This window comes from Lutjanus erythropterus, chromosome 12 (genome assembly GCF_056507025.1).
Source record: "Lutjanus erythropterus isolate fLutEry1 chromosome 12, fLutEry1.hap2, whole genome shotgun sequence".
NCBI classification, from domain to species: Eukaryota; Metazoa; Chordata; class Actinopteri; order Lutjaniformes; family Lutjanidae; genus Lutjanus; species Lutjanus erythropterus.
This window is the reverse complement of record NC_139328.1, coordinates 4,058,983-4,083,936: the sequence shown is the minus strand read 5'-3', so window position 1 is coordinate 4,083,936 and position 24,954 is coordinate 4,058,983. Positions and strand designations below refer to the sequence as shown.

At 39.1% G+C, this 24,954-nt stretch overlaps 1 protein-coding gene across 1 annotated transcript; it reads right to left on the bottom strand.

The window, feature by feature from the left end:
* Positions 1-3,980: 3,980 nt before the first annotated feature.
* On the bottom strand, positions 3,981-12,647 carry b3gnt5b (UDP-GlcNAc:betaGal beta-1,3-N-acetylglucosaminyltransferase 5b). Its single transcript, XM_084733074.1, has 2 exons — positions 12,326-12,647; positions 3,981-7,222 (listed from the first exon to the last, which is right to left on the bottom strand). The coding sequence occupies exon 2, from the start codon at positions 6,914-6,916 to the stop codon at positions 5,753-5,755; it is 1,164 nt and encodes a 387-aa protein (XP_084589200.1). The 5' UTR covers positions 6,917-7,222; positions 12,326-12,647; the 3' UTR covers positions 3,981-5,752.
* Positions 12,648-24,954: the final 12,307 nt, after the last annotated feature.

Genomic DNA, 24,954 nt, shown 5'->3' with positions numbered 1-24,954 from the left:
AAGTGTATTATTTCTCACTGTCAGAGCCTTATTAGGCTTCATTAGGGAATAATAAGAAACACATTAGAACTGAACTGTACTGCAAACTAAAGTCTAGTATTTCTCACTTTTAGAGCCTTATTAGGCTTCATTAGGAGGTAATAAGGGGCACATTAAAACCAAACTGTACTGCAAATGAAAGTGTATTATTTCTCACTGTTTGATCAAATCACATTATCTGCGTACAATAACTGTGCAGTCACAAATAACAAAATATTCCTCTACTTGTATGATTCTGGCCTTCAGCTGGTCGATCCGGCTCACATGTTGTTATTAGATGGGGAAGTTTCACATATGTGAGATATTTTACAGTACAGTTCTACAGTTTACTCTCTAATAAAGTGTAACAAGGGTGTAAAATAAATGTTCCAACACTGTCTAATAGAAATAAAGTGCAACCAATATTGACTTTGGTTTGATTCAATCAGTGACACAACTGAAATATTACCACTGGTTGTTTGTCTGTAAAGGTTTATGACATTTATCTTGTGTGTGTGTTGAGCACTGGCACAGGCCCAGCCTCAGTTATTACTGTTAGCAGCGTTCCAGATGCCTCCGAGGATCAGACACTCCGAGGACGCTGTTGACTTTCTGACCGGGTGATGCCAGGGGTATTTTTGGCTCTACGTATCGCGTGGCAGATGGAAACGCCTGAATTAAAATCAGTGCTGCAGTACTCTGGTACATAAACCACAGTCCATTCCTTCACTTGTTATAGACGTGTTTGGGTAGTAAATCGCAGAGTGCTTTCATGCAAGATGTTTGCACTTCCACTCTAATGAGGCTTGTGCAGCACCTACTCAGCAAACTGTTGCTATGGAGAGGAAGGGCAAACACATGGAGGGGCCCGAGGCTCTGTAGTAACCGGCGTCTCGTGCATACGGTTTTGGTGCATTACTGTTTCATATGCGTGTAGGTGTATCTTTGCTGCACTGTGGTGCAAAGCTTCTCACTTAAACTGAACCTGTGGTCAAAGTGTCAAAAACAAGCGTTAGGTACAATTCCACACATGTGCAGTGTGGTCAGTGACGTTAACTGTGGTTGTTACAGCTCTATGATGATCAAAGATAAGAGAGATATTAGTGTTGCATTCAATTCATGCCTTGTTTAAGTTATTTATCTAAACTTTTTAGTGATTTAAAGAAAACTCTGCAGGACCCCCCCCCCCCCCCCCAGAAAACCAATGCATGCAAAAATAATCCTCCTGTACCTTCTTATTTTATCATTACTTTGCTGCACTTCAGACACTTTACCAAACAGAAATGTGTTAGACGTCGTGGAAATGAGTCTCAACAGTCAACTATCTTTCCGGTGTGTTTACTGGCAGCAACTGACAAAACCTACTTACATACGACTTGCAAAAGACAGTTCAGCACTGATTCCTTTCACAATAAAGGTCTGATGATGGTTTAATGTTAACTAAAATACTTTTGACTGTCTTTGCTAGAACTTTTGGTATTTCCATGATGTTCCTTGCAGGTCACATGAAACCTTTCACGGGGCCACATTCAGCCCCCGGGCCGCATTTTGCGGAGGTGTGGTAAATAGTGTTTTTGAGGATTTTGCTGAGGACTCAACAAAAACGTCTTGGTTCAGGGAAATAAACCCCTAAAGACTGTGTAGCAGAAACAGACTTTTTCCTCTAAACACATTATACATGTTAGAAAGTTGTTGCTGAAAATGTGAAAAAAAGAGAACTATGTAGGACTGAATTGTGGAGTTAGTTTGTTAAAGCCGTTAAACAGTTTCTTCTGGTTCAGGATTTTTTGGGTGAACCTGAAACATGGTTCTGTACCTTCAGTGACTCTCTCAGTCCAAATCAGCGCAGCAGTTCACTTCAGCTCACTTCAGTTCCAACAACCTGACACAGAAGAAAAAAATAAAATAGCGTCCTGTCACCGTCCTCTGGCTCTGGTGGCTCAAACATGTCTGGACGTGTCCAATAAAGCTGCTGCAAAAGCCTCCCTCTTGCTCCTCTTCCGTTATTTTCACATCTAAAGCCATAAATAAAAGGTTTATTTATATAGCTGGTGATTGTTGGAACAGTGGAAAGACTTTTTTTTATTTTTTATTTTGTTTCTGTGAGTATGAATGAAAATGACGACGCTAACGGTGCTCAAAAACACTATAAAGCTACTATAGTGTTGACAGGAACTAAAGAGACATGCAGGTTATTAAACAGATATGCATCACACTAAACGAAAAAAAAAGTTTTTTCACGACAACAAAATTATCTTTGGTATCATTTTTTCCAGTAAAGCAACGTGAGTTCTTCATAGTTTTCTCCTGAAACTTGATTTGATGCAGTCGGACTTCGATTGATTCAAACTAGGGTTGCAATCTGTATTCATTCAATTTAAACAATTAATTCTTATTAAAAAACATTTTAATTTTGCTTTAACCTAACTACACAAAATTCTTTTCCCCCCCGAGCATTACATAGCCCAACTGATTTATAGTCGACTACTAAATTAATCATGAAGTATTTTGATAACCGAATGATCATTTTGTGTCTTTTTTTTTTTTTTTAAGAAAAAATGTCAAAATTCTTTGATATCAGCTTCCTAAATGTGAATATTTTATTTTTTTCCCTCCTCTCTGACAGTGAACTGAATATCTTTGAGCTGTGGACAAAATGGGACATTTGAGGACGTCATCTCTGACACTGATCAACATTTTTCAACATTTTCTGACATTTTATAGACCAAACAATTAATTGATTAGTGTGAAAAGTGATTGCCAGATTGATCACTAGTTGAAAAATAGGTCCAAATATGTGACAGATTAATCGATCATTGATTAATTGTTATTATCCCTAATTGAGTAAATCTTAGGAACCAAGCGTCGACTTGCTGAGGATGAACTTTCAATGATATTTAACACTTTTTTAATAACACACATTTTTACACGTTTGGGCTGCAGGGGAAAGTTTCAGGTATTTTTTTAAGTCAGATGACTCAACTCCAGGTGATGTCAGAAGTCACTGGTGTCTTTTTGTTTTTGTCACGTTGAGTCAGAGATCATCAACCTTGTGACTCAAGTCAAAGTCAAGGGACTCGAACCACTGCCGTCTTTGAAAAAAACACCCACATTAAATAAATCAGACATTTTTGGAGATACGCTTGAATCTGTAAAACCGCCACATCCTCATGCTGTACTTTTTTTTAAAAAAAAAATCCCTCTCTTTTAATTATTAACTAAACTAAATGAACCGTCTGAAACCCACCACCAGTTATAGTTTGAGTTTATGTGCTGAATGTCTCGGCCAGGTGCAGCAGCTTCCTCTGCAACCAGCAGAAACTTCAGGAAATGACCTGTAACTGAAACCGTTGTTGTGATGTTGAAATGTTCTGCTAACCTTAAAGTTGTAACCGTCACAGTAGTGGATGTGCAGTCAAACCACCGTCCCATTGTTCCATTGTTCTCTAATGGGTTTCCATACCAACAAACATTATGGACATTATTGATGACTGCTAATACTAAGAATCATAATAAAACACTTTCACATTGGAGATTTTATTTAATTAAAAAACATTTTTCACAAATTTAATTACAAAAAAGGGTTTTTAACAACAAAATTGTCGATGTAGAACACTTTGTTGCTCATCACTATTTAGCACAGGAACTGTATGTAAAGTCTTTGCAGTTTCACATCTACCTCATGTCTCTATGTCACAGATTTGCGCTTCATGACACTGAGACATTTTTAGATCTGACACGTCATTGACCTACCGTGTTTTTTTTGTTTTTTTTTTGGGACATTGACTCACAATTCAGGAAATGTGTTGCTTCTGCTTTGCATCTTCATTTTAGACACACAGACCTAAAGGTCCCTCAGTAGATTTCAAATAACTTTGAAATATAATATATGAAATGTCAAATACCAGTGAGAGAGGTGAGCTTCAATTTAAAAATTTAAAAATTTAAATTTAAAATTTTTGGTAACTTTTTGTGTATCACAGCAGTGGGAGGGTGCAAACTCCAAGACAAGGAGGAAGTACAATCTATAGGCTCGTTTATGTTAAATGTTAGATAGAGATACAGACGGAGCCTTGTGTCTGTACTCTGTGTTCATTTTGTTCATCCGTATTTGTTTATGTTTTCTGAAAGCTTACAGACACAGATGAAACGCAGCGGTTCCTCCGTTAGTAACGGGGCGGTGGAACAGTGTGGCCAATAATTTAATTGAGACAAAACTACAGGAAACAACAAAGTTTTTAAAAAATCCAAAAGCATTTGAAACGACGTATGCTGTCAATTAGTAAATTCTCCATCCATATGTTGCAGTGTATTTAATGGCCTCACGCCGTCTGCAACGCTGCCTCTGAATTTGCCTTTTTCTCAATACATAAATTATTACAGCCTCCTCCTCTTTTTCTTTGAGGTAACTTCTGACTCTGAGTACTCTCTAGCGCAGTCGTTCCCAAACACTGGGTCGTGACCCACATGTGGGTCCCAGGAGATTTTATTTGGGTCATCAAATGAAATAAAAAAAAAAAAACTATGGAAGAAATTCTGCAAAATTTAAAATTCATATCTGCAGTGCACCTTTTACAAAGCATTTAAAATGAGTATATTGCTTTTCTAATGAGAGAAAAAGCCTGTTAATTCTGACTAGTTCTGTCTCATTTATGAAGAAGCCTAAAATGTCCTAAACTGTAAAAACAGTTGAGAAAACTCAAAATTTCAAGTTTGAGTTTTGAGCCCATAAGTTTCGAAAACGTTTTACAAACTAATAATGTTTTGTTGAAATAATTAACTTTCCTTTTTTACATAAACTTGAATCTTTGAGTTTTATAAACCCCCAAAAAATTGTATTTCAAAAGTTTCTAAACCTCAAAGATTCAAGTTTATCTAAAGAGGAAAACTCAACTAGGTCCGCAAAAACATTTTTAGTTTATTTCAAAACTTCAGAGTTTGAGTCAACTCAAAAATCTATTACAGTAAATTCCCTTGAATTTTTGAGTTTTCTTAACTTCTTCTTTTTTAGTTTTTTTCTTGATGAGAGGAAATAAAAACAGTGAGATGGCCTGTTAACTCGGCCTAAGTGCATTTATTTCTCATTTCTAAAGGATTTAACGTGTATATGCATTCGTCAAGATAATATAAGGTGATGTCAGTATGGCAGGAACGCTGAGTGTCCCAGGATTGTGAATTGGGTCACAATGGTTTGTCATTTTTAAAATTCATGTCCACAGAGGCTGCCATGCCAACGTAAAGGATGCGTCGGAAGTCTGTGGGCGGTGACGGTTACACCATTTGAAACAGAGGCATCTATTTTTGTGTGTAAAGGGGACATAAATGAGCCTTTAATCAACTGGTTGAGATCAGAAATAAATGAGTTCATTGATTAGAATCTCAGTTGTTAACACAGTGCATTTGAATTTGGACAAAAGCGTCTTTTTAGGACCTAGTTTTACTTTTTAACACTTTCTTACGGTCAATGCAAAGCCAGTGTCATCACATTATTAACTAACCAAGACTGGAGGTCATTGACGTGTTGGTGATCTCACACTGATAGTGACAAACATGAATCAGCGGGTGTCTTCGCTTTTCAGAACACACAGCGCTCCAGTGTTTTGACGTGGGTGTCCGACTGAAAGGACTGAGGTAATATTCGCAGCCATGATCCTTCTTTTATTATGGCCGAAGACAAACTCCCTCTCTCTCTGTCACACACTGACACACACACACACACAAACCTGAAGTAATACTACAAAAAGGCTGCTTTGCAAGGGTAGGTGTTGAAATAGTACGGTTTACAAAGGAGAGACATTTTCACAACTGTGCAGTACAGCCTCCCCATGAGTCCAGAGGTCCTCTGTTTGACCTGCGGGTGGGTCGCCGCCTTCCACAGGTCATAGATGTCCTCCACGTGACCATGTGAGGTCATCATCTGGTTATAGATGCACAGGTGGTAGGGTGCTTTGCCCTCACCTGAGAAATAAGCGTGCTCCTGTGGCGACACACCAACAGCGTTGGCGCAGATGCCCATGAACACATCGTCTATGTAAATAGAGGCGTTCAGAGTCAGTGTGGCTTGGTAGATTCTGTCCGCTACGTCCCCGGAGACAACGTAACCGGCCCCGGCTGTGTAGTCGGGGTACGACAACCACGGGTACATCTCAAAGGGCACGTAGTACTTACTGTCTTTGCTGCGGATTGGTGGCGCCCCTCTGTGCACCCGACCAATCCAGAAGTCTGTGACGCCTCTGCTGCTCACGTCCTGCAGGTAGCTCACCAGGTTGGGCATGTGGACGAAGATGTCGTCATCAGCGGTCATGAGGAAGCGGGCGTGTGCGCAGCGGCTGTGCATCCAGTGGAACTGCATGATCAGCTTCAGGGTCAGGTTGTGGAAGGAGTCTAAAAAGTCTTGTTGGATCAGATCACCGTGGAGACGGTCCTCGCGGACGAGATGCTCCCGAAAGCCAACCCCGCTCTTCTTGCTCCACGAGGGCTCTTCCTTCTTGGTCTGAGGTGCTCCCAAGGCGAACATCACCTTGACCGTCACTCCCAGCACGTTTTGGATGTAGGTCTCGTTGCCCCAGGTGGATCTGATGGCGTTCCGCCTCTCAGTGTTCTCTGGGGAGGTTTTGACGAAGAGGAGGAGGAGGACATCCTTGCCGACGCACTTGTCCGGGTGGTCCAGCAGGTAACGGAAGTTGCTGAAGCTCCTGGCCTGCTCACGTGGGATGGTGAGGCTTTTGTTGATGTAGGTGAAACGGTTGACCAGGTAGCGGAAGGAGTAGGACTTGACGTGGCTGACGACGTTGTTGTCCAGCTGCTCCCAGCAAACCATCACCACCGACAGCACCAGGCAGGTGGTCATCAGCTGCACGCACTGGCATTTTCGTATCCGGCGGAAATTCACAAACATCCTGGAATCTTGTCACCCGGTGGCGGTGGTCCCTGTCTGGTTGGTGATGATGGTGAAGCAGCTAGTATATGCGGAGGAGGAAGAGGAGGCGAGATGGTTGAGGTTGACAGCGTTGTTCCAGTGCCTCAGAGCAGCACTTGGTGGGTCTTCCATCCTAGGCTTTCCACATTCAGCAGGAGGCATAGGCGGCGGCAGGTATCACTGGGTCTGCTGGGAAATGTCTATCCTCCATTGCGGCAGAATCACTCACACGCTCGCGGTCAACCAGCAGCTGGAGACTCATCTTCCACCCATGATGCTGGCGTCCTGAAGTACAGAGAAGAGAGAGCACATTTACTCTTGTGACAGGATCCTGCTTCCAAAAAGAAGAAGTGGAAATATAATCCATGCTTTCTTAATGTCTGTTGGCTAATATCTTCCGTGTTCAAGCAAAGTATTACAAATACTGCGGTACTTTTTCTGTCAGGTTTTGCAAGCATGTCGGATGTGTCATCATGTTTGGCTTTTTGAAATTAGATGATCTGCCGTCAACTTAACGTACACATCAAAATATAAGTGCCTTCATTGCTCATGAATCGATGTAAAAGATCTAAGACCTCCTCTGTGCACAACAGAGCTTTATTTCTCTGGTTTCTGTGTTGCACGTCAGACATTTTAACTTGTCACAGCAGGAAAAACACAGGTGGACTTAGTAACAGGTGTGACAGCTCAGTTCCAGTAACTGTCCCAGTAACAGTGACAGTGAACCAGCTCGCACAATAGCCGGACCTCCCCTGAGTGGAATGCATCAATCACAACTGTGAGGTTCCTGCAATGACAGCTAGTGCAACTAGTCCATGCATGTTGGCGAGCGCTTCTCCTTTGTCAAGATAATCTATCCACCTGACAGGTGCGACATGTAGAGATGCTGATTAAATGGAATAATAATTACTAAGGTGTGCCTCAGATTGGTCAGTGACACATTGGGCTTTAGAGGTCATTTAAAGAGCGAAACAGTCTGCATGTTGAGGAGGTCTACTGAATGGACGGCTCAAAACAAACACAGGACTTTCACCCAAGACACCAGCGTTCACGCCCCATGTGAAACCCAAAATGTACATAAAGTTATTTACTGTAACCCCAAACATAGTCTTATCCTAAATCTACCCAAGTAGGTTTTGTTTGTTAAGCAAATTGCAACAATTTCACAACGTTAACAACGTGTTAAAAAGGCAATCTCTCTCATCTCATACAACTGTTAAAAGAATAGTTCACCCAACAATGAAAACTCAGTCGTTATCTACTCACCATCATGCCAGTTGAGGGTCAGGTTTAGTTTTTAGTTCACAAAACACTGCTGGAGTTTCACCAGAAAACAGTGTTGCAGAATCTCCCAAACAATGGAAGTGAATGGGGACCGGTTTTCAAACCTAAAGCCCTGACATGCCGTTTGCACACTGTCACACCACACACACACACACACACACACACACACACACACACACACACACACACACACACACACACACACACACACACACACACAGATGAGACAAACAGTATGGAGGCATTTTATGTTTTCATTCTGGTGGGGTTTTTTTCTTTTTGAAAACTGGTCACCATTCACATCCATTGTTTGGGAGATTCTGCAACACTGTTTTCCAGTGAAACTCCAGCAGCGTTTTGCAGACCAACAAAACGAACACAACACTCAGCTGGCATGAGGCTGAGTAGATAATGACTGAATTTTCATTTCTGAGTGAACAATCCCTTTAAAAAGTAGTACATCGTTATGAGACGCAGAGGGACGCTGACAAAACGTCGGTATGTGACAAGATGGGATGATGATGAGCTGACCCTAAACCCACCCTAACCCTGTTTTGTTTCCCAGGAGAGCAAAGTCAACACCTGCCTAACCAACCAACAAACGAGTACTAGCCAATCAGAGACAAAGTACTGCAGTGTCATCATTTTTTCCTTCTGGGAAAAGAATTTGATGTCTGCAGCTTTATGTGAAATAACCACAGTTCAGTGCCTAATAATAATACTGTTTAATCAGCATCTCTATATGCCTCACCTGTCAGGTGGGTGGATTGTCTAGTAGAAAAGCTAAATTTTAACAAATCTCTTTTCTGTCTGCAAAAACAACAGTGTTGCATTTATATGTTTGTTGAGTGTATTAATCACCTGTCAGTGTCAATAAAAATAGAGACAATGAATATTTGATTCAAATAAATGACTCAGATCACTACCTTCAACCGAGAGTGTCTTTTTTTTTTTGTGGTTGGACCTGAACTTGACATTTGACTGTGCCCCACTTGCTTTCAGTGTTTCTGAGTCGTAGCTGAAAGCTGAAAAGTCAAAAGTTAGTGGGTGGGGTGAAGGGGGGAGGGGCGGGCGGGAGTGGGTGGGGGGGGGCGCGAGACTGAAAGCAAAAGCCAACGCAGCAAATGTGGCAACGCAAGCCGGTCCATAATGGAGGGGTTTAAAGCGCAGACCCACCGAAATCGCTGAGAGTCATGGAAAGCGTCCGGACACAATGGACGGCGTCAGAATAGCTCGGCAGCACAATGCGGGGACGAGAATAGCCTGCTTCCGGCCGGGCCCGGGCTGAAACCAAGGGGGGATCATGATGGGCCCGGGGCCTGGGACTCCCACCGCACCCCGAGAGCTTTTTAAACATCGTTGGATGGCCTGTGCCTAATGGGGTCACTGGCTCAGAATGGCTCTCTTTTCTCTCTGCCTGATAATGAGAAACTCTGCCTCACCTCTGGTTCACATCAGCCTCCTGTTAATACACAAGACCACCTCTCTGTCATACAGTAACCCCCCCCCCCCCCCCCCGCCTTTAAAACCTGTCACACTCCAGTTACAAATCTTCAGTGTTTTGGCTTTTTATCGGCCAGTATGGAAATAAGCACACACACCTGCTTGACTGCGTGTCTGCGTGCAGCATCATGAATGTGAGCTTATAAAGGAGGATTGATATGGAAGTAATGCAGCAAAACAACTGAAAGGTTCAGTTCACTCAGACTTTTTTTCTCCCTCCTGTGGCAGATGGTTTGCGGTGTGGTTTTCAGCTTTCGCTCAAATGCAGCACTGTGGTCAAAACACCAAAGTAACACATCAGAACAGCAGCATCTTTCTGAAGATTTTCCAGACTACCGACATATACCTTTAATTTCTGTTTCTGTTAAAGGGATAGTTCACCCAAAAATGAAAACTCAGTCACCCTCATGCCGATTGAAGGTCGGGTTTAGTGTTTTTTTTTTTTTAGTCCACAAAACAGACCAGACGAGCAGTACGGAGGCATTTCAGTTGTTTTTTACGTTTGAAAACTGGTCACCATTCAGTTCTATTGTTTGGGAGATTCTGCAACACTGTTTTCCTGTGAAACTCCAGCAGCGTTTTGCAGACAAACAAAGTAAAGCCGACCCTCAATAGTAGATAACGACTGAGTTTTAGTTTTGAGTGAACTGTCCCTGTAAGCCTGTTAGCAGGCTGTTTAAGTCCTTAAGTCCTTAAGTCCTACCCTGTGCAGCTGTAAACCAGCGATTCCCGAACTTTTTTTGGCACGCCCCCCTTTCAGAAGCCACAAAAAAGTTTGCACACCCCCCACCCCACAATTTTTTATCAGTCGTTAACAGTTATTGGGGTTGGAATTCATAAAAAAAGATTTAAAAGTTTAATTTTAGTGAAGTAGCAGGACAGAATCAGCAAACTCGTTTTGTTCATTTCTCCTACATAGATTCATTCAACTTTGTTTCACTCTTTATTTCTCCTCTCTGGTCTTCTGTGCCCTGGAAGCTGGGAAACCCTGTTGTGAACTGTTTCCGTGGGGACAGTTTCTTTGGTCAATGAAAACTGTCCACAGTTAGTAACAGACGGGGTGGTGGCAGAAGTCTGAGACAAAATTGTCCCCAAATCTGCTTAAATCTAGACTCAAAGTGCATTACATTTTTATTTTAAAAAATGTTAATTTTAGTGAGCTGTCCCTTTAACCGGCTGTCGAGACCCACAGCACACCTTTGTTTGAGCACATTTACATACATACACAGAAACACACACACACATTAGATTGTGTTACACATTTTCCCCATCGTGATACACTGTAAAAATCAAACAGGAAATTAGTGGGACTATTTTTTTTTCCTCACTTAATTTAAATATAAAAGTAAACGCAAGTTTTATTTGTTGAGGTTTATTAAACTTTTCAGTTTTAGAAAACTCAACTCATTAAATCAAGTTTCTACAGAAACATTATCAGCATGTTATCAGAGTTCCCAGCATGCATTGTTGGACAAGTTAAACAAGATCCTTCTTTTTTACAGTTACAGTAATACACTTTAAGATTCCACAAGAGCTGCAATGATTAATCAACTGTTGATTGATTATTAAATTAATCACCAACTATTTTTATAACAGATAAATCAGTCTGAGTAATTAAAAAAAAAAACTGAAATTCTCTGATTCCAGCTTCTTTAAAGTGAATGTTTTCTGTTTCTGACAGCTTTAGGAAACACTGATCAACATTTTTTATTATTTTATAGGTCAGACAGCTGATCAATTAATCCAGAAAATAATCAACATTAACCAACAATGAAAATAATCATTAGTTGCAGTATTTTAGTTTACAATAAATTATAACATATTATATTATGTTAAATGTTTCAGTGTGACTGAAGAGTTGTTGGAACTTAATATCTTAAGCTTCAACATTTTTTCTCAAGTGCAACTGAATTTATCAAAGAAGTTTATTAAATCGCTGCAAAATTAACTCAACTTTTCAAATTCGGTCAACTTCAGATTTGAAGGCAGACTGGACACTGACTTTAACACTTTATATTTTAAGTTTAAACATTTTTACAGTGCATCACTGTCTGTTACAAGTGATTTGCATGGAAATTTTGGTCCCCATGGAATCAGAAAGAAACACCAACTTCCCGAAAAACTAAACACACATGACAGCTGAGTGTGTGAGCGACAGGACTCATGACCGGTGCACAGTCGACAATATGATTTGTTTGATTGTTTTTGTTTGGTTACTGTGTGCTGGTCTGTTCTGCTTTGACACGTTGGACATTTTTTAAATATTTCCTCACAGTTTCTCTATTTTTTTTGTGTTTCTGTAGTCTAATAGAGTCTCCTGTAGGCTGTTGACTCAAGGTGTTGCCATTATCTTGTCATCTAAACAGGTTGTTCTGCTGTGTCTCTGTGTCCGGGTGCCTCACTACACCGTGAACACTGAGAGCTTCACGAATACAATCCTCACTACTCCTTCTCCTGCTGCATCTAAAACAAGCTCTGTGAAAGCGAACCCCCCCACAAGCATATTTCCAAAGTCACTGTTTGTATAAATAGATTTGACACACAGAGAGGAGGGAGAGAGCAAAAGCACACCATCGCTCGACTGATCACTCTAACACTCACCGGCTGAGGAAAATATCTGTGTGTGAATCCAAGACAGAGGCAGCAACAGTTTCCTTTTCCCCAGAGTCTTCCTCTTCTCCTTCTTCTTCTTCCTCTTTGCTGTACAGATTGTTTTCCCTGATTAAAATCTGCTTTTCCTTCAGATGACAGGAGGTGAGACGCCTGACAGAAGACAAATGAGTCTCATTAATCGGTCAAACCCTCAGTGTGAGAGAATATCTGTGAGTGTGTTTTCTGATCCTTCCTCTGCCCTCTGAGTATGTTCACTGTCAAGCCTTGTTCATGTGCTGGTTGCCTTGGCTCTTCCCTCTCCCCTCCCTTCCTCTCTCAGTGTGGGGGTGGCCTGCAGGATGTGGAGGTGGTAGTAATCAAGCAGGGGTGGAAGTAACTCATTACAAATGCTCAAATACTGTAATTAAGTAGGGTTTTTTTTGGAGTCTTACTTGTACTTTATGAATAGATTTTCAAGTCTGTGCTTAAGTATGCATTACAACATGTAATCTACTTAGTAACTTTTAAAATTATAGCTAATATCCAAACCTTTTTTGTCATTTTTGTAACCAATCAGGTGATCTGATCACAAACAGGCCAATAAAAACGTTGATAAATGGATGAGAAACAAAACACAGCAGCGGCACAGGTGTGTGCTGTTGTTGTAATCGGTCGGTTTATGAGGATATCTATCAATCAATATTCAATTAATAGTCTAAAAATAGCTGTAATTGCACCTAAACTTAAAAACTGACCCCCCAGAAAAAAAACAGAAAACCATTAATATGAGGATAAAATTCTAAAGAAACCTTTAAAAAAATGATTAATTAACGATTAATTGATTGTTATCTTTTTCCTCGGTTAAGTAAAATGTTTGCAACCTGTTTGAGGTAACTGAACAGCAGGATGGAGAAATTCAGACTGAAGACTTGATTTATCACCTTTCAACTGAATGCTGCTATTGATAATGTATTAAACATCAGCTGATTTTAGAAGAATACTTTGTACTTTTACTTAAGTATTTTTCCAGCACTTTTACTTGTAGGTGAGTAATATTTTAGTAATGTAATAGATTTTCAGTACTCTTTCCACCGCTCTTATAGTGACAGGAGAAAATCAGATTCAATCTCTGCCATTATTTTTAAAATAACACAGCAGTGCTGTGAGGACGCGTTAGCTCCCCCCTTTTCCTGATTATTTCTGATTTTGCATATTTGTCATACGTGTAAGCAAAGTGTTCACAGCATCCTTTGTTTCTCTATTTCAAATTTCCTGTTTGGAGACAAAACATCTCCTGTAGCTGTCAGGGGATGGAAGTCAGATCCTGAACTACACAGTGGATTTCAGGACAGACCTGTTTCACAGCATGTCAGTACTGTCAATAACATTTAATAGATGCAACATTACAACAACAGAAGGCTGCTGTTTCAAAATCAAAGAATAATCAGAGCAAAATAAATAAATAAATGAAATAAAAATCATGATTTTTTTTTTTAAATAAAGAGACTTCTTGTGCTGTTTAACAAAAGCAAAAAATATGAGAAAGTATAATCTGTAACACTGTAAATGAACAATGTTTTACTCCATAATTCAAACTATGGTGGAAATAGAAAGAAAATGGCCTCGTCACTGTTGTGTGAGTTATCAGTCCTGTCAGACTGAACGAACAGAGCAGAGATGCTCAGCTTGCGCCCTGCAGGTCAAATCTGGAGCGTCTGACCATTTTTAATTAATAAAAATAAATTGATTCACAGTGTTTTTTGCCCTGTAATTTGTGTTTATTTCTGCATACAGCCGACCTGCTTGGCGAGGATGAGCGAGGTTGAAAATGAACACAGGCAATTCGATGAAAAGTGGAAAGATGAATTTGTCTTTATTTTGCCGATCCTAGTTCACTGTGTGTGATTTGTCAGGTGATTACTGCTGTATGCAAAGTTATTGATAATATCAGGGTCTCAAAGCAAGTCCACTATCCATGGACGAGAGTGAAACCCTACTAATGCAAGCTGCAGTTTACAGCTGGATTTAGAGCTTCAGATTTGTGCTCGAACTCGATGGGACATAATTCTCATATATTTCACGGGCTCACGCAAAGTTCGGGCTGTGATGTATTCGTTTATTTAAATTTTGTTGTTGCCAGTTCCAGTTCCCTGCATGTATTGTCCCTGTCACTGAAAACTGGTGCATAGAGGGAAGCTTGTTAAGAAAAATGTCGGGCTGTAATAAAGTTTGGGCTGAAATATGCCAATGAGGGTCGGGTTCTGATCGGTTTTGGGACAGAATTTTGTCTGTGTTGAGCCTCGACGGGCTCAACTTTTCAGCCACGATTAAAGCACTAGCTTGATTCACAAAATCACGTGAGAATCCATCTTGCCAGGCTTCAAGTTATCCATTTGTGTCCGTGAGTTTGACCCGGCAGACGTTATAGACAGATGGTTCATCCAATCTCCTGTGTGTGGTGTTTTTGGAAAGTGCCTGCCCTTTTCCAAACAGTCTCTGAGGATGGTTCTGTGTAACATGTAGCCTTGGTTACACTAGAAAATAACCCCGAGTGTAATTGGAAATATATTCATAACAGTGTCAATTTAATTTGTACCAAAGGAAGTTGTGATCATGCGATTGCAACAAGTCACGCAAATTCAACCAACACCTGCGAATTCTGCATAACCTTGCAATTTTGTCTACAATTCCGCAACTTTTCCGCTGACTCGTGTTTTGTTATATTATCAACCATTTTTTTTTGCATTTATATACTTTTATTTTGTCACAAATACACAACATTTATCATTGTCATTGGCATTTAACAATGCTGTGTGCAGTTTTATTTTATAATTTTGTGCTTGCTGTGTGTTTGAGCTCCAGAAAGATTTTGTTTTTTGTGGAATACCGCCAAGCTGCCCCTCTTCATCCACAAATAAAACGTTTTTTTTTTTTGTCTTTCTTTATAATCCTGAGCCTCTTTGGTGAGATTACTCAGAACACTCAGAATAGACTGGTTTTGTTCTTCCTACTGTCTTTGATTTCAATGAACTCTATAAAGAAACCACAACTTTATCTTGCATGTTCACTCGCCCCTGCACTTTAATAGCAAAAAATGCCTAAAAACATTGCAACATGCATCACAACTTTTTAGCAAAGATGCTATGAAATCAGACATTTTAGGCTGCAAAAATCCCTAAAACATGCTGCAAAATATGTTTTGGTATATTTCTCATTTTGCCTTGATTTTTTTTACAGAGGTCATTGATTTGCATCAGAAGTAGAATTTATTGTTCGTCTCACTTTTCACTGAGTTTAGAGCCTCCGAACAGTCAAACCTCGCTCGATGCAGCTGCCCAGAATTTCACCTGCGAGTTTGGCAGCCGACTGCTACAGCAGATGAAAATCTAAAAATATACCGAATGACCTGATTAGAAGAAATGCTTGTCAGGAGGTCACAGATGTAGAAGACTACAGAAGAAGACAGGCAGGACCTGCTGAGCACATGACTAGTGCATCATGGGACTTTTCAAGCAAAAGTGTAAAAAAAGAGGCATGTGAAGCTTGTGAGCTCACACATACCTCTCTGATAGAAAAAATGTACTTGGTTTCACTGGATTATTTCTGTTTTTGCGCCAATAAAAACCTGCTGAAAGATACGTGTGGATGTATTTAGTGTTTGTGTCACTGTAATATTCACATTATGCACAGGATGTGTGCACAGTAAGAGATGTGCAAAACAAACAGTCCTCGGTCTGAGTGAAAATGCATTGTCAAGTTCATCTGAAGATAACGACTCAAATCAACTGTTACGATCTTTTTAGCACGAAATGTCTTCTTTGTGTTTTCTCAGATGAAACCCACACAGGCGTCGTGTTGTCATCACTGGAACTGTTAGGGCTCATTTCAAAGCAAATGATCACAGCTTCTAATAATACATCTGAGTCCTTTATTCAGAGGCAGATGTAGAGAAATATTCATGAGGTGGCATGGAGAAAAATATTAATGTTGCTTTTAATTGCACATCAGTATTTGCCTGGAAATATAACATTATTATATTATAAAACATTATTATGGTACAGAAGTAAAGCATTGTAGAAGTATGTAATGGTGCCATTAGAAATTAAGAAATTATTTAGTTTTCACCTCTTCCACATCCAAATACTTATCTTTTTTGATTGAACATAAAACCATCATTTAACCTAAAATGTGCAGAACTACGGTGGCTGACAAGGACAAACGTGTGGCATATACAGAAACGTTCTGCAAATAAGAAAACAAATGCTAAAGGATTTCGCAGCACCGTTTTGCAGCACCGTTGATGTCACAGTCACCTCTCCAGACTTCCAGTTGCACATTTTGTGTTTTCTTTAATCAATAGTTGAAAACGCTAATAATCGATTAATCATTAAGAATTCATGAGATACAGAAGATAAAAAGTTAAAACACTTTTCCTAATTTTATTTTTTATTTTATTTATTTTTTTGTCTTTTTTTTTTTTTTCTCATTTTAAGTTTCTGTTTAAGTTTCCTCATTCAACAAATGCCTCCGTCACACAAAACAAAGTCAAACGAGGTGCAGTTTCTGCCATGACTATTGATTAAATATCCATCAATACATTTTTAATTGTTTAAATTAACAGCAATTAATTAATTGATTAATCTTTAACATCCTAATTCCAAATATGTGCTGCTGCAGTGTTTTGTTTTGTTTTTCAGTTGTATGTCTTTGTTTTCATCGGCCTGTTTGTGATCAGATCACCTGATTGGCTAAAATCAAATAAAAGATCTGGATATTAATTCAAATTGAACTCAGTGCTCAACTATGATTTTAAAAGTAACTAAGTAGATTAAATCTTATGAGTAAAAGTAGAGACTCAAAAATCTACACATAAAAGTACAAGTGTCCCCTCAAAACACTGAATTACAGTAATTCGGTGTAACTGAAGAGCTGCATTACGACTATAAATACTGTAAAAACCTCGGTCTAAACAGTTGAGTAAGACAACACTGCACCAGAGACGAGAGGACAGAGACAGACAGGAGGGACTTCATGATGAGATCTGACATCTGAAACATGTTGCCCTCAAATGGGGTTGTTTCGTTTCACGATAAGAATCTATGAAGCCCCCAACAACCTCATAAACTGAAACTTTCTGTAAGCTCTGAGTTCACAACCCGTTTGCCCAACTTCCTGTGTCTACCATGAACTCAACTATACTTCAGTAGTTTTCAGGCGTCTGTACGGTACTTGGGGATTTATTTTTTTTTGTACTTTTGTACAACATTTGTACTTTCTGCTCCTTGCATTTTTAAAACAGGCTCTGTTACTTTAGTTTTAGTTTTATTGATTATTTTCATGTGTCTTTGCACCTCGTCTTCCTAACATCAAGACTGATTTCAGCCTGAACAGACGGAACAAAAACACATGAAGAAGATGATTCCTCGGTTTGTCAATCAGTGGACATGAAGCTTGACAGATGTACCGAGATGCAAATGACATAACAAGATGTAAAATGACATAACAAGACAAAACACTGTGTAAAAGACACAAGACGAAAAACAACAAAAAACATGTGACATGCTGAAAAAGATGTAACCAGACAAAACAAAGACATAAAACAAAAAACAACAAAAAAGACAAAATGGACATAACATAATTTAAATCTTTGTATTTATTAAATGATACACCAGATTCCCAATTATATAAAAAAAAATGCAGAACTTTAATAAGAATAATAAGAATTTTATCATAACATACTTAGCAAAGAAATATATGTAATGTAAAACTTTTATTTTGAAAAATGAATCCCCTCCTACTTTTCAGCTACTTTCCAAACATTTAAATGGCTACTTTTTACTTTCATACAGAGGTGGAAGTAACTAATTATAAATACTCAAATTACTGTAATTAAGTAGTTTCTTTGGGTACTTGTACTTTTCAAGTCTGCACTTTTACTCGTACTTAAGTATACATTACAAAATGTAATCTACTTAGTTACTTTCAAAATCATAGTTGAGTTCTGAGTACAATTTGAATTAATATCCAAACCTTTCATCTGCATCTTAGTAGCCAATCAGGTGATCTGATCACAAACGGACCAATGAAAACTAAGACATACAAATGTTATATAACTGCTGTTAAGAACTGAACCAATTAAAAATGTATTCATGGATATTTAGTTAATAGTCAGGGCAGAAATTTCTAATTAATTAAACTTAGACTTAAAATAAGGAGGAAAAATTTAAAATTTTTGTTTTTTGTTTTTGTTACTGGTTAAAGAAAATGCACAAAATTTGCAACTCTAGTCCGGAGAGGTGACGGTGACATCAACGGTTAAAAGTAACTAATACTCTGAGTATATTTTGTGACAAATACTTTGTCCTTTTACTTAAGTATATTTCTAACACCAGTACTTTTACTTGTAACTGAGTCATATTTCAGGGACATAACAGTACTTGTACTGAGTTCAGATTTTCAGAACTCTTTGATACCATGCAGAGTCCCACATTATATGAATGAAGAAAGTACTCAACCACAGATACTCCTGGTCAAATATTACTCAACTAGTTGCTCAGTCAAAATTTTACTCGAGTTAAAGTACTAGAGTACGTGCTTTTAAAAATACTTAAGTACATATTACAAAGTACATTTTATAATATCAATACATTGCTGTATTGTTTTCATGATGCATTTACTGAACCTTGTAACTCTGAAACCACCTGATGATGCATTGACCTGCTTGTAGAACCACTCTGCTACACAAAGTCTATAGAAACACCTATAAAAACTTCAGCAGAGAAATACAATCAAAAACAAAAAGGACAGCTGTTGTCATTTTCTGATGTAACTGTATTAAAATCACATCATAAAAGCAGATTGAAGCCGACTGTAAGGATTTCTCCAAGTCTGTTAAATAACTGAGATTTCTTTCTGTCTTCAGAGGCAGTATAAACATGAATTATGAGGTATTTTCCACCCCGATAAAAACAATCTCTTTTTCTAATTATAATAACATCTTGAGATTTAATTTAATCTTTCTCGAGTTTTGTTTGAATGGAAGAGGGAGAACTTACTTGTTCTTGTTACAGAGCATCTGGATGATGTATTTCTTCTTTTACATCAGTCCCAGTTGAGAGTACTGTACTGTGACGGGTTCCTTCTGTGGCCAGTTGCATTTTAGAAAAGAAAAAAAAAACAGCATCAGCTGACTTCAAAGCTCTGCTTCGTCTAAAAGTAACGAGTAATGACAACCTTCATAGAAATGTAGTGGAGTCAAAAGTAGAATATTTGTCTTTGAAATGTAGTGGAGTGAAAGTCAAGTAAAGTACAGTACTTAAGTAAATGTACTTTGTTACTGTCCACCACTGAGTGAATCACTAACCACAAGCAAATGTCTTATATAAATCCCAAACGATGTCCCAGAAACCACCCAGAGACGTTCACGTAAAGAGACATTTGCTTTGTCCACAAGCAGCTGGAATATACGTTTTCTGTTTTACATAATAAAAAAAAAAACTGTGTGTTTTGTTCTTTCATGTTATGATAAAGCCACTACAATTTGAGTATGCAAGTTACCAGCTTTGAATGTTTCCCCACAGCAAACAAAACAAAACAACACCCGAAAACAAAACTGTGCACTTCCATGAATACACCAACGATATGCAAACCAGGACGTGATGAACCTGTCGGACCATCTGCAACGCAAGTTTGGACCACAAACACGTAAACAAAGATGTGACAAAGGAGCAGGAGGACGTTTCGCTTAAGTGGAAATGGAAACCAAACAAAAGAGATAACAAGTGAGGTGCAAGACAGACGTGTGTGAACACAAGCAGGTTACTGTGGTTTTCTCTGTGAACTGGCCTCTCATTTCCCAGAATACACATTGAAAAGCTTAGCACCAGCAGGCTCTTTATTTAAAGTACAGGAAAACCTCCGGGGGGCCGAATCCACCCAGACTGTCACGATGTCGAGGTCAGCAGCAATAATCACAAAGGTTAAGTGAGAAACCCGGAAAAAAATGTGATGAAAAGTGATGGAGGTAGAAGACAAACTTCTGTCTGATGTCTCTTCTAAGTGCTGTCTAATCTAAATGACATTTAAAGGCTGCTGAAAGCACATTTAGCCTTTTGAACTTTTTCAGCAGCTCCTACTTTTAAGAGCAGCTGCCGGATCCCACATCATCTGAATAACAGCCTGCAGCTCTGTGAGGCTGCACTTCTGTATTATTAGCTTTCAGCTAATGATGCTAATATACTGATGTTTATCAGGTTGTAATGTTCACCGTGTTCACCATCTTACTTTAGAGCAGTGCTTCAAGAACTTTCTCTCCGGGGATTCACTTTTTATTATTATCAGTGAGAAATAAATGCATTCAGGCCGAGATAACAGGCTCTCAATGTTTTTTATTTCCTCTCATCAAAGAAATTCAGTCATTATCTTCTCACCCTCATGCACACTGAAGGACGGGTGTAGTTTTGTAGTCCACAAAACACTGCTGGAGTTTCACAGGAAAACAGTGCTGCAGAATCTCTCAAACACTAGAAGTGAAAACGTAAAATGCCTCTATACTGCTCGTCTGGTGTAATCCAAGTCTCCTAAAACTAAACTAAACTAAAACAGGCCAAGTTGACAAAAGAAATGTTATTTACACCATGTTTTTATCCTGAATCTTCACCGTAGATCTTTAGCTTGGAGCCACGTTCATGTGCACACAGTCTGAACTGTGTGTGTGTGTGTGTGTGTGTGTGTGTGTGTGTGGAAACTATTGTTCGGGAGATTCTGCAACACTGTTTTCCTGTGAAACTCCAGCAGAGTTTCGCAGACTAACAAACACTCAACACTCAGTCGGCATGAAGGTGAGTAGATGATGGCTGAATTTTCATTTCTGGGTGAACTATCCCTTTAAAAATAAACTGAGCAACCCAAACTTTCAAAGCAACTTAATGAAATAGATTTCTGAGTTCTGAATCAAACTCAAACTCCTAAGTTTTGAAATAAACTAAAAAATAACATGAGATAAACAGATAATATGGATCATTTAATTTTCTTTTTTTTGGATAAACTCGAGTCTTTTAAGTTCAGAAACTCAATAATATTCAAAATTTCAAAAAATTGCTTACAGTGAGCTGTGAACCTGATTTGTCATTATTTGGGTGCATGAATATGAACTGAAAATATCAAAATATTAGCAATTATTCACTTTTGCAAGTTTACTCAGTATTTTAAACATAAAATACATTTATGGCTGTTTCCAAAATTCAAATATTCAAGTTTAACTAAGAAAGAAAAGTATCTCAACAAAATATTATAATAAAAATGTAATAAACTCAAAAATCTATTTAAATACATTGATTTTTTTTATAGTATAGCACATTTTAGCCTTCAAAAATAAGCAAAATTGTTTTCCTCTCATTTGTAAAACATTGCACCCATTTTTTTCGTTTTATTTCTTTGGTGACCCAAATAAAATCTCCTGTGGCCCAGCTGTGGGTTGTGGCCCAGCTGTGGGTTGTAACCCAGCACGCTAGCATTTAGCAAAAAAGCCAAGAGTCATTTTGACATGAAAAAGTGGGCAAACAGGTTTTATCAGTGATACTAATTAAGCTTCAGTTGCATTCAGGTTCATTGGAAAAGTTCTGCTACACGAAATAAAACGGGACCTTAATTATTATCATTGGTAAACACCTGAGTTTAACCCACAACTTTAACATCAGTGGCTGATATGGAAAAGGTTTTTTAGCATTAAACACAACGTGCATATAAATACTTGATGGCACCAGATGAAAAGTTCAAGGGTCACAAAATCCTGAGAAAGAATTTCATGCAAGTTTCAGTCTATCATGGCCAAACCCTCATGGTGGCTCCAGATGAAGGGTTTCCAAAGTCTGTATGTTATTTGTTCTGAGAGACACTCAACAGTTGAGCCAAGATGGCCTGATATAGTGCTGCTTTTTGCAGATGATGTGGTCCTGAAGGCATCATCGATCTGTGACCTTCAGCACTCACTGAATGGGTTCACATCCGAGCGTGAAGCAGTGAGGATGAGGATCAGCACTTGTAAGTCTGAGGCCGTGGTTATAACATTTAACATATAAAGACATTTAATCAAGAATTCCTTTAAAAAAGACGGCAGTGTGTAAATGAAAAGCAAACACGCATATTATCAAAATAGATTTTATTCTAGACCTTGAAATCTGAGTGATATTACAACAGTCAGATCAGGAGGCTGCAGACTGCAACCATGAGTGAGAGAGAAAGAGAGTACAACATAGGTGAGGGCAAAGACAACACAACGAAAAAAAAAATCTGCAAATTGGTATTTACATGTTCTCTGTTATAATACAACAATTAAATCCAGATTTTATATTTTTTGTTCATTTCGTGTACGTAACTACAAATAAATCAGAATTACAAAAGTTTTGAGAAGTACAAAACCTTCAAGGGCTCTCCAACATAGCAAAGATAGAATTAACGTTAGTACTTTCGGTAGGAACAAAAAATAGCAAACACACTTGAATGCAGTGTAAAAAGCTTATCATCTAAAAACAAAACCTTATAAAATACCATTCCACTGTCATAGACATCATTTGAAATAGTGTCTTTGCGGTACAGCCCAATCACTGCCGACTGTATTAAAGCAAACTTCAAAATAGTCTTTAGCTTCGGTACAAAATTTGTTTAAAACGAGGAACATTCTGAACAAAACCTCTGAAATGTCCGACGACGTGTCTGTGTGTGTCTCTGTGTGTGTGTCTGCGTGTATCAAGCCGTTTAGCGAGGTGAGACCTGGAATGCCATGAAGTTGGCTTGGTTCGACTTTGACGTACCCCGAGGAGTCAGACAGGACACTGTTCGCCCTCGTTTAGCCGCCGGAGCAGCTGCACGTTTTTTCTGCATCGATTCTGATTCGTCTTTTAAGAGCATTTTCAACATCGGATGTGTCAACGATGGCTCGAATAAACACACCTCCCTGTTTCTCCATTTTTAGTCTAAAGTGCAGGAAAAAGGACACCCTTCGGAGGGCTGCTCTTTTTTTTAAAAATTTATTTTATTTTGCTATGACTGTTTAATGGTATTTTATAAAAAACCATTCCTCATGGTCACGACCCCCGGTGATGCACAAGAACATCACATACTGTATTTCAAGCGTCTTCAAAAAGTAACTTTAAAATCCACCCTCAGCATACGAGTGGCATACAAAAGAATCCCCTGTGATAGCACAGATATATATTTATATATATATACTGTATATATATATTATATGCAGATACCATGTTACATCAGCGAGCCTGCTTTTTAACAACAAGCACAGACTTGCCTCAAAACGCCAACTCTGAACACTACAAACAAAAAGCGCCGTCTATCGGTGCATAGGCCTGAACACAGCCCGTCTCCAGAGTGTGTGTGTGTGTGTGTGTGTGTGTGTGTGTGTGTGTGTGTGTTAATGCTGAACTGCCTGACAACAGCAAACCAAAGCAGGGACTGTAGTGTGTACTTAGGTCAGTGCTGGACATGAAAGCTGCACGTGTAACAAGAGTGAAAGCTGGGACGTGTTTTTAGGCACCATTCAGACAGAATCAGGCGTTTTGGCTAAAAACACAAATTATTTCACTGATTTTGAACCAAGGTGGTGCGTTTAGGCTGTGGTGGTGAAAAAAAAAACAAAAAAACACAGCGACATGTGGCGGCAAAGGTCGAGGCAAGAGTCAACTTTTGGAGAAACGCGGCCTGATGTCAGACTGTGGTGGCTAATCACGTAAGCTGCCGATCCAAGTGCTTCACCGCCGGCCTGAAATATCTCTGAAAACGGAGGCGGAGCTCCTGGACCAAACGATGATACTCTCCCAGTTGTCTGGCTTGCAGTTTACATGCTGCAAAAAAGCAACACACAACCTTCCTTTGGTTTGTGGCGACTTGTTTGAGACAAAATGAGAATGAGCGCGCAGCTGTGGTCACGGTAGAAACCAAATGAAGTGCTGCAGGGACGAAGTTCTTTCTGTAGGCCAACCTGGAAATTACCATCACTCTCGACTCCAACACAAAAAGCCAAATGGGACGTTCCCACTGGCTTTTGGATTAGCGCAGAAAATCAGCTCTGTGGCGAACTTTACACTTTTACAATCTTTGAAGCATAAATGTCATCGCCACACGTAAAAATCCAAAATGACACTATAAATGAACTACATTATGGTCACATGATGTCAGCGTTTGGCGTGATGACAGTTAATATCTGTACCAACCTCTGTTGCCTCATTTAGCAATCGTCTTTTTTAAGACACGTAAAAGATTCAAAATCCATGACTAAATGATGCTTACTGTGTTGTAGAACAGAACATAAAAATCACTTGAGCTTCTTTTAACCACAGACCTTATTGGCTTCCAGACGAGGGAAGCAGAGGAGCTAATAGGCTAACTCATGTTTGGGTTTAAGGACTCATTCCTGCAGCACTCTTATGGTAGCGACAGCCAGTGAATCAGATAAATAAAACCTTATTTCATGACCGTTTCACAGCAGTTCTCTTCTAAATAAGGGATAATGTACAGTGAGTAGGTCATTTTTGCGAAATCAGCCATGACAAGGACCCCAAAATGAAGCAAAGGGGTCTTAAATCACTCTGGAAGAGTTTATTTCACAATTATGACTCACTCACTGT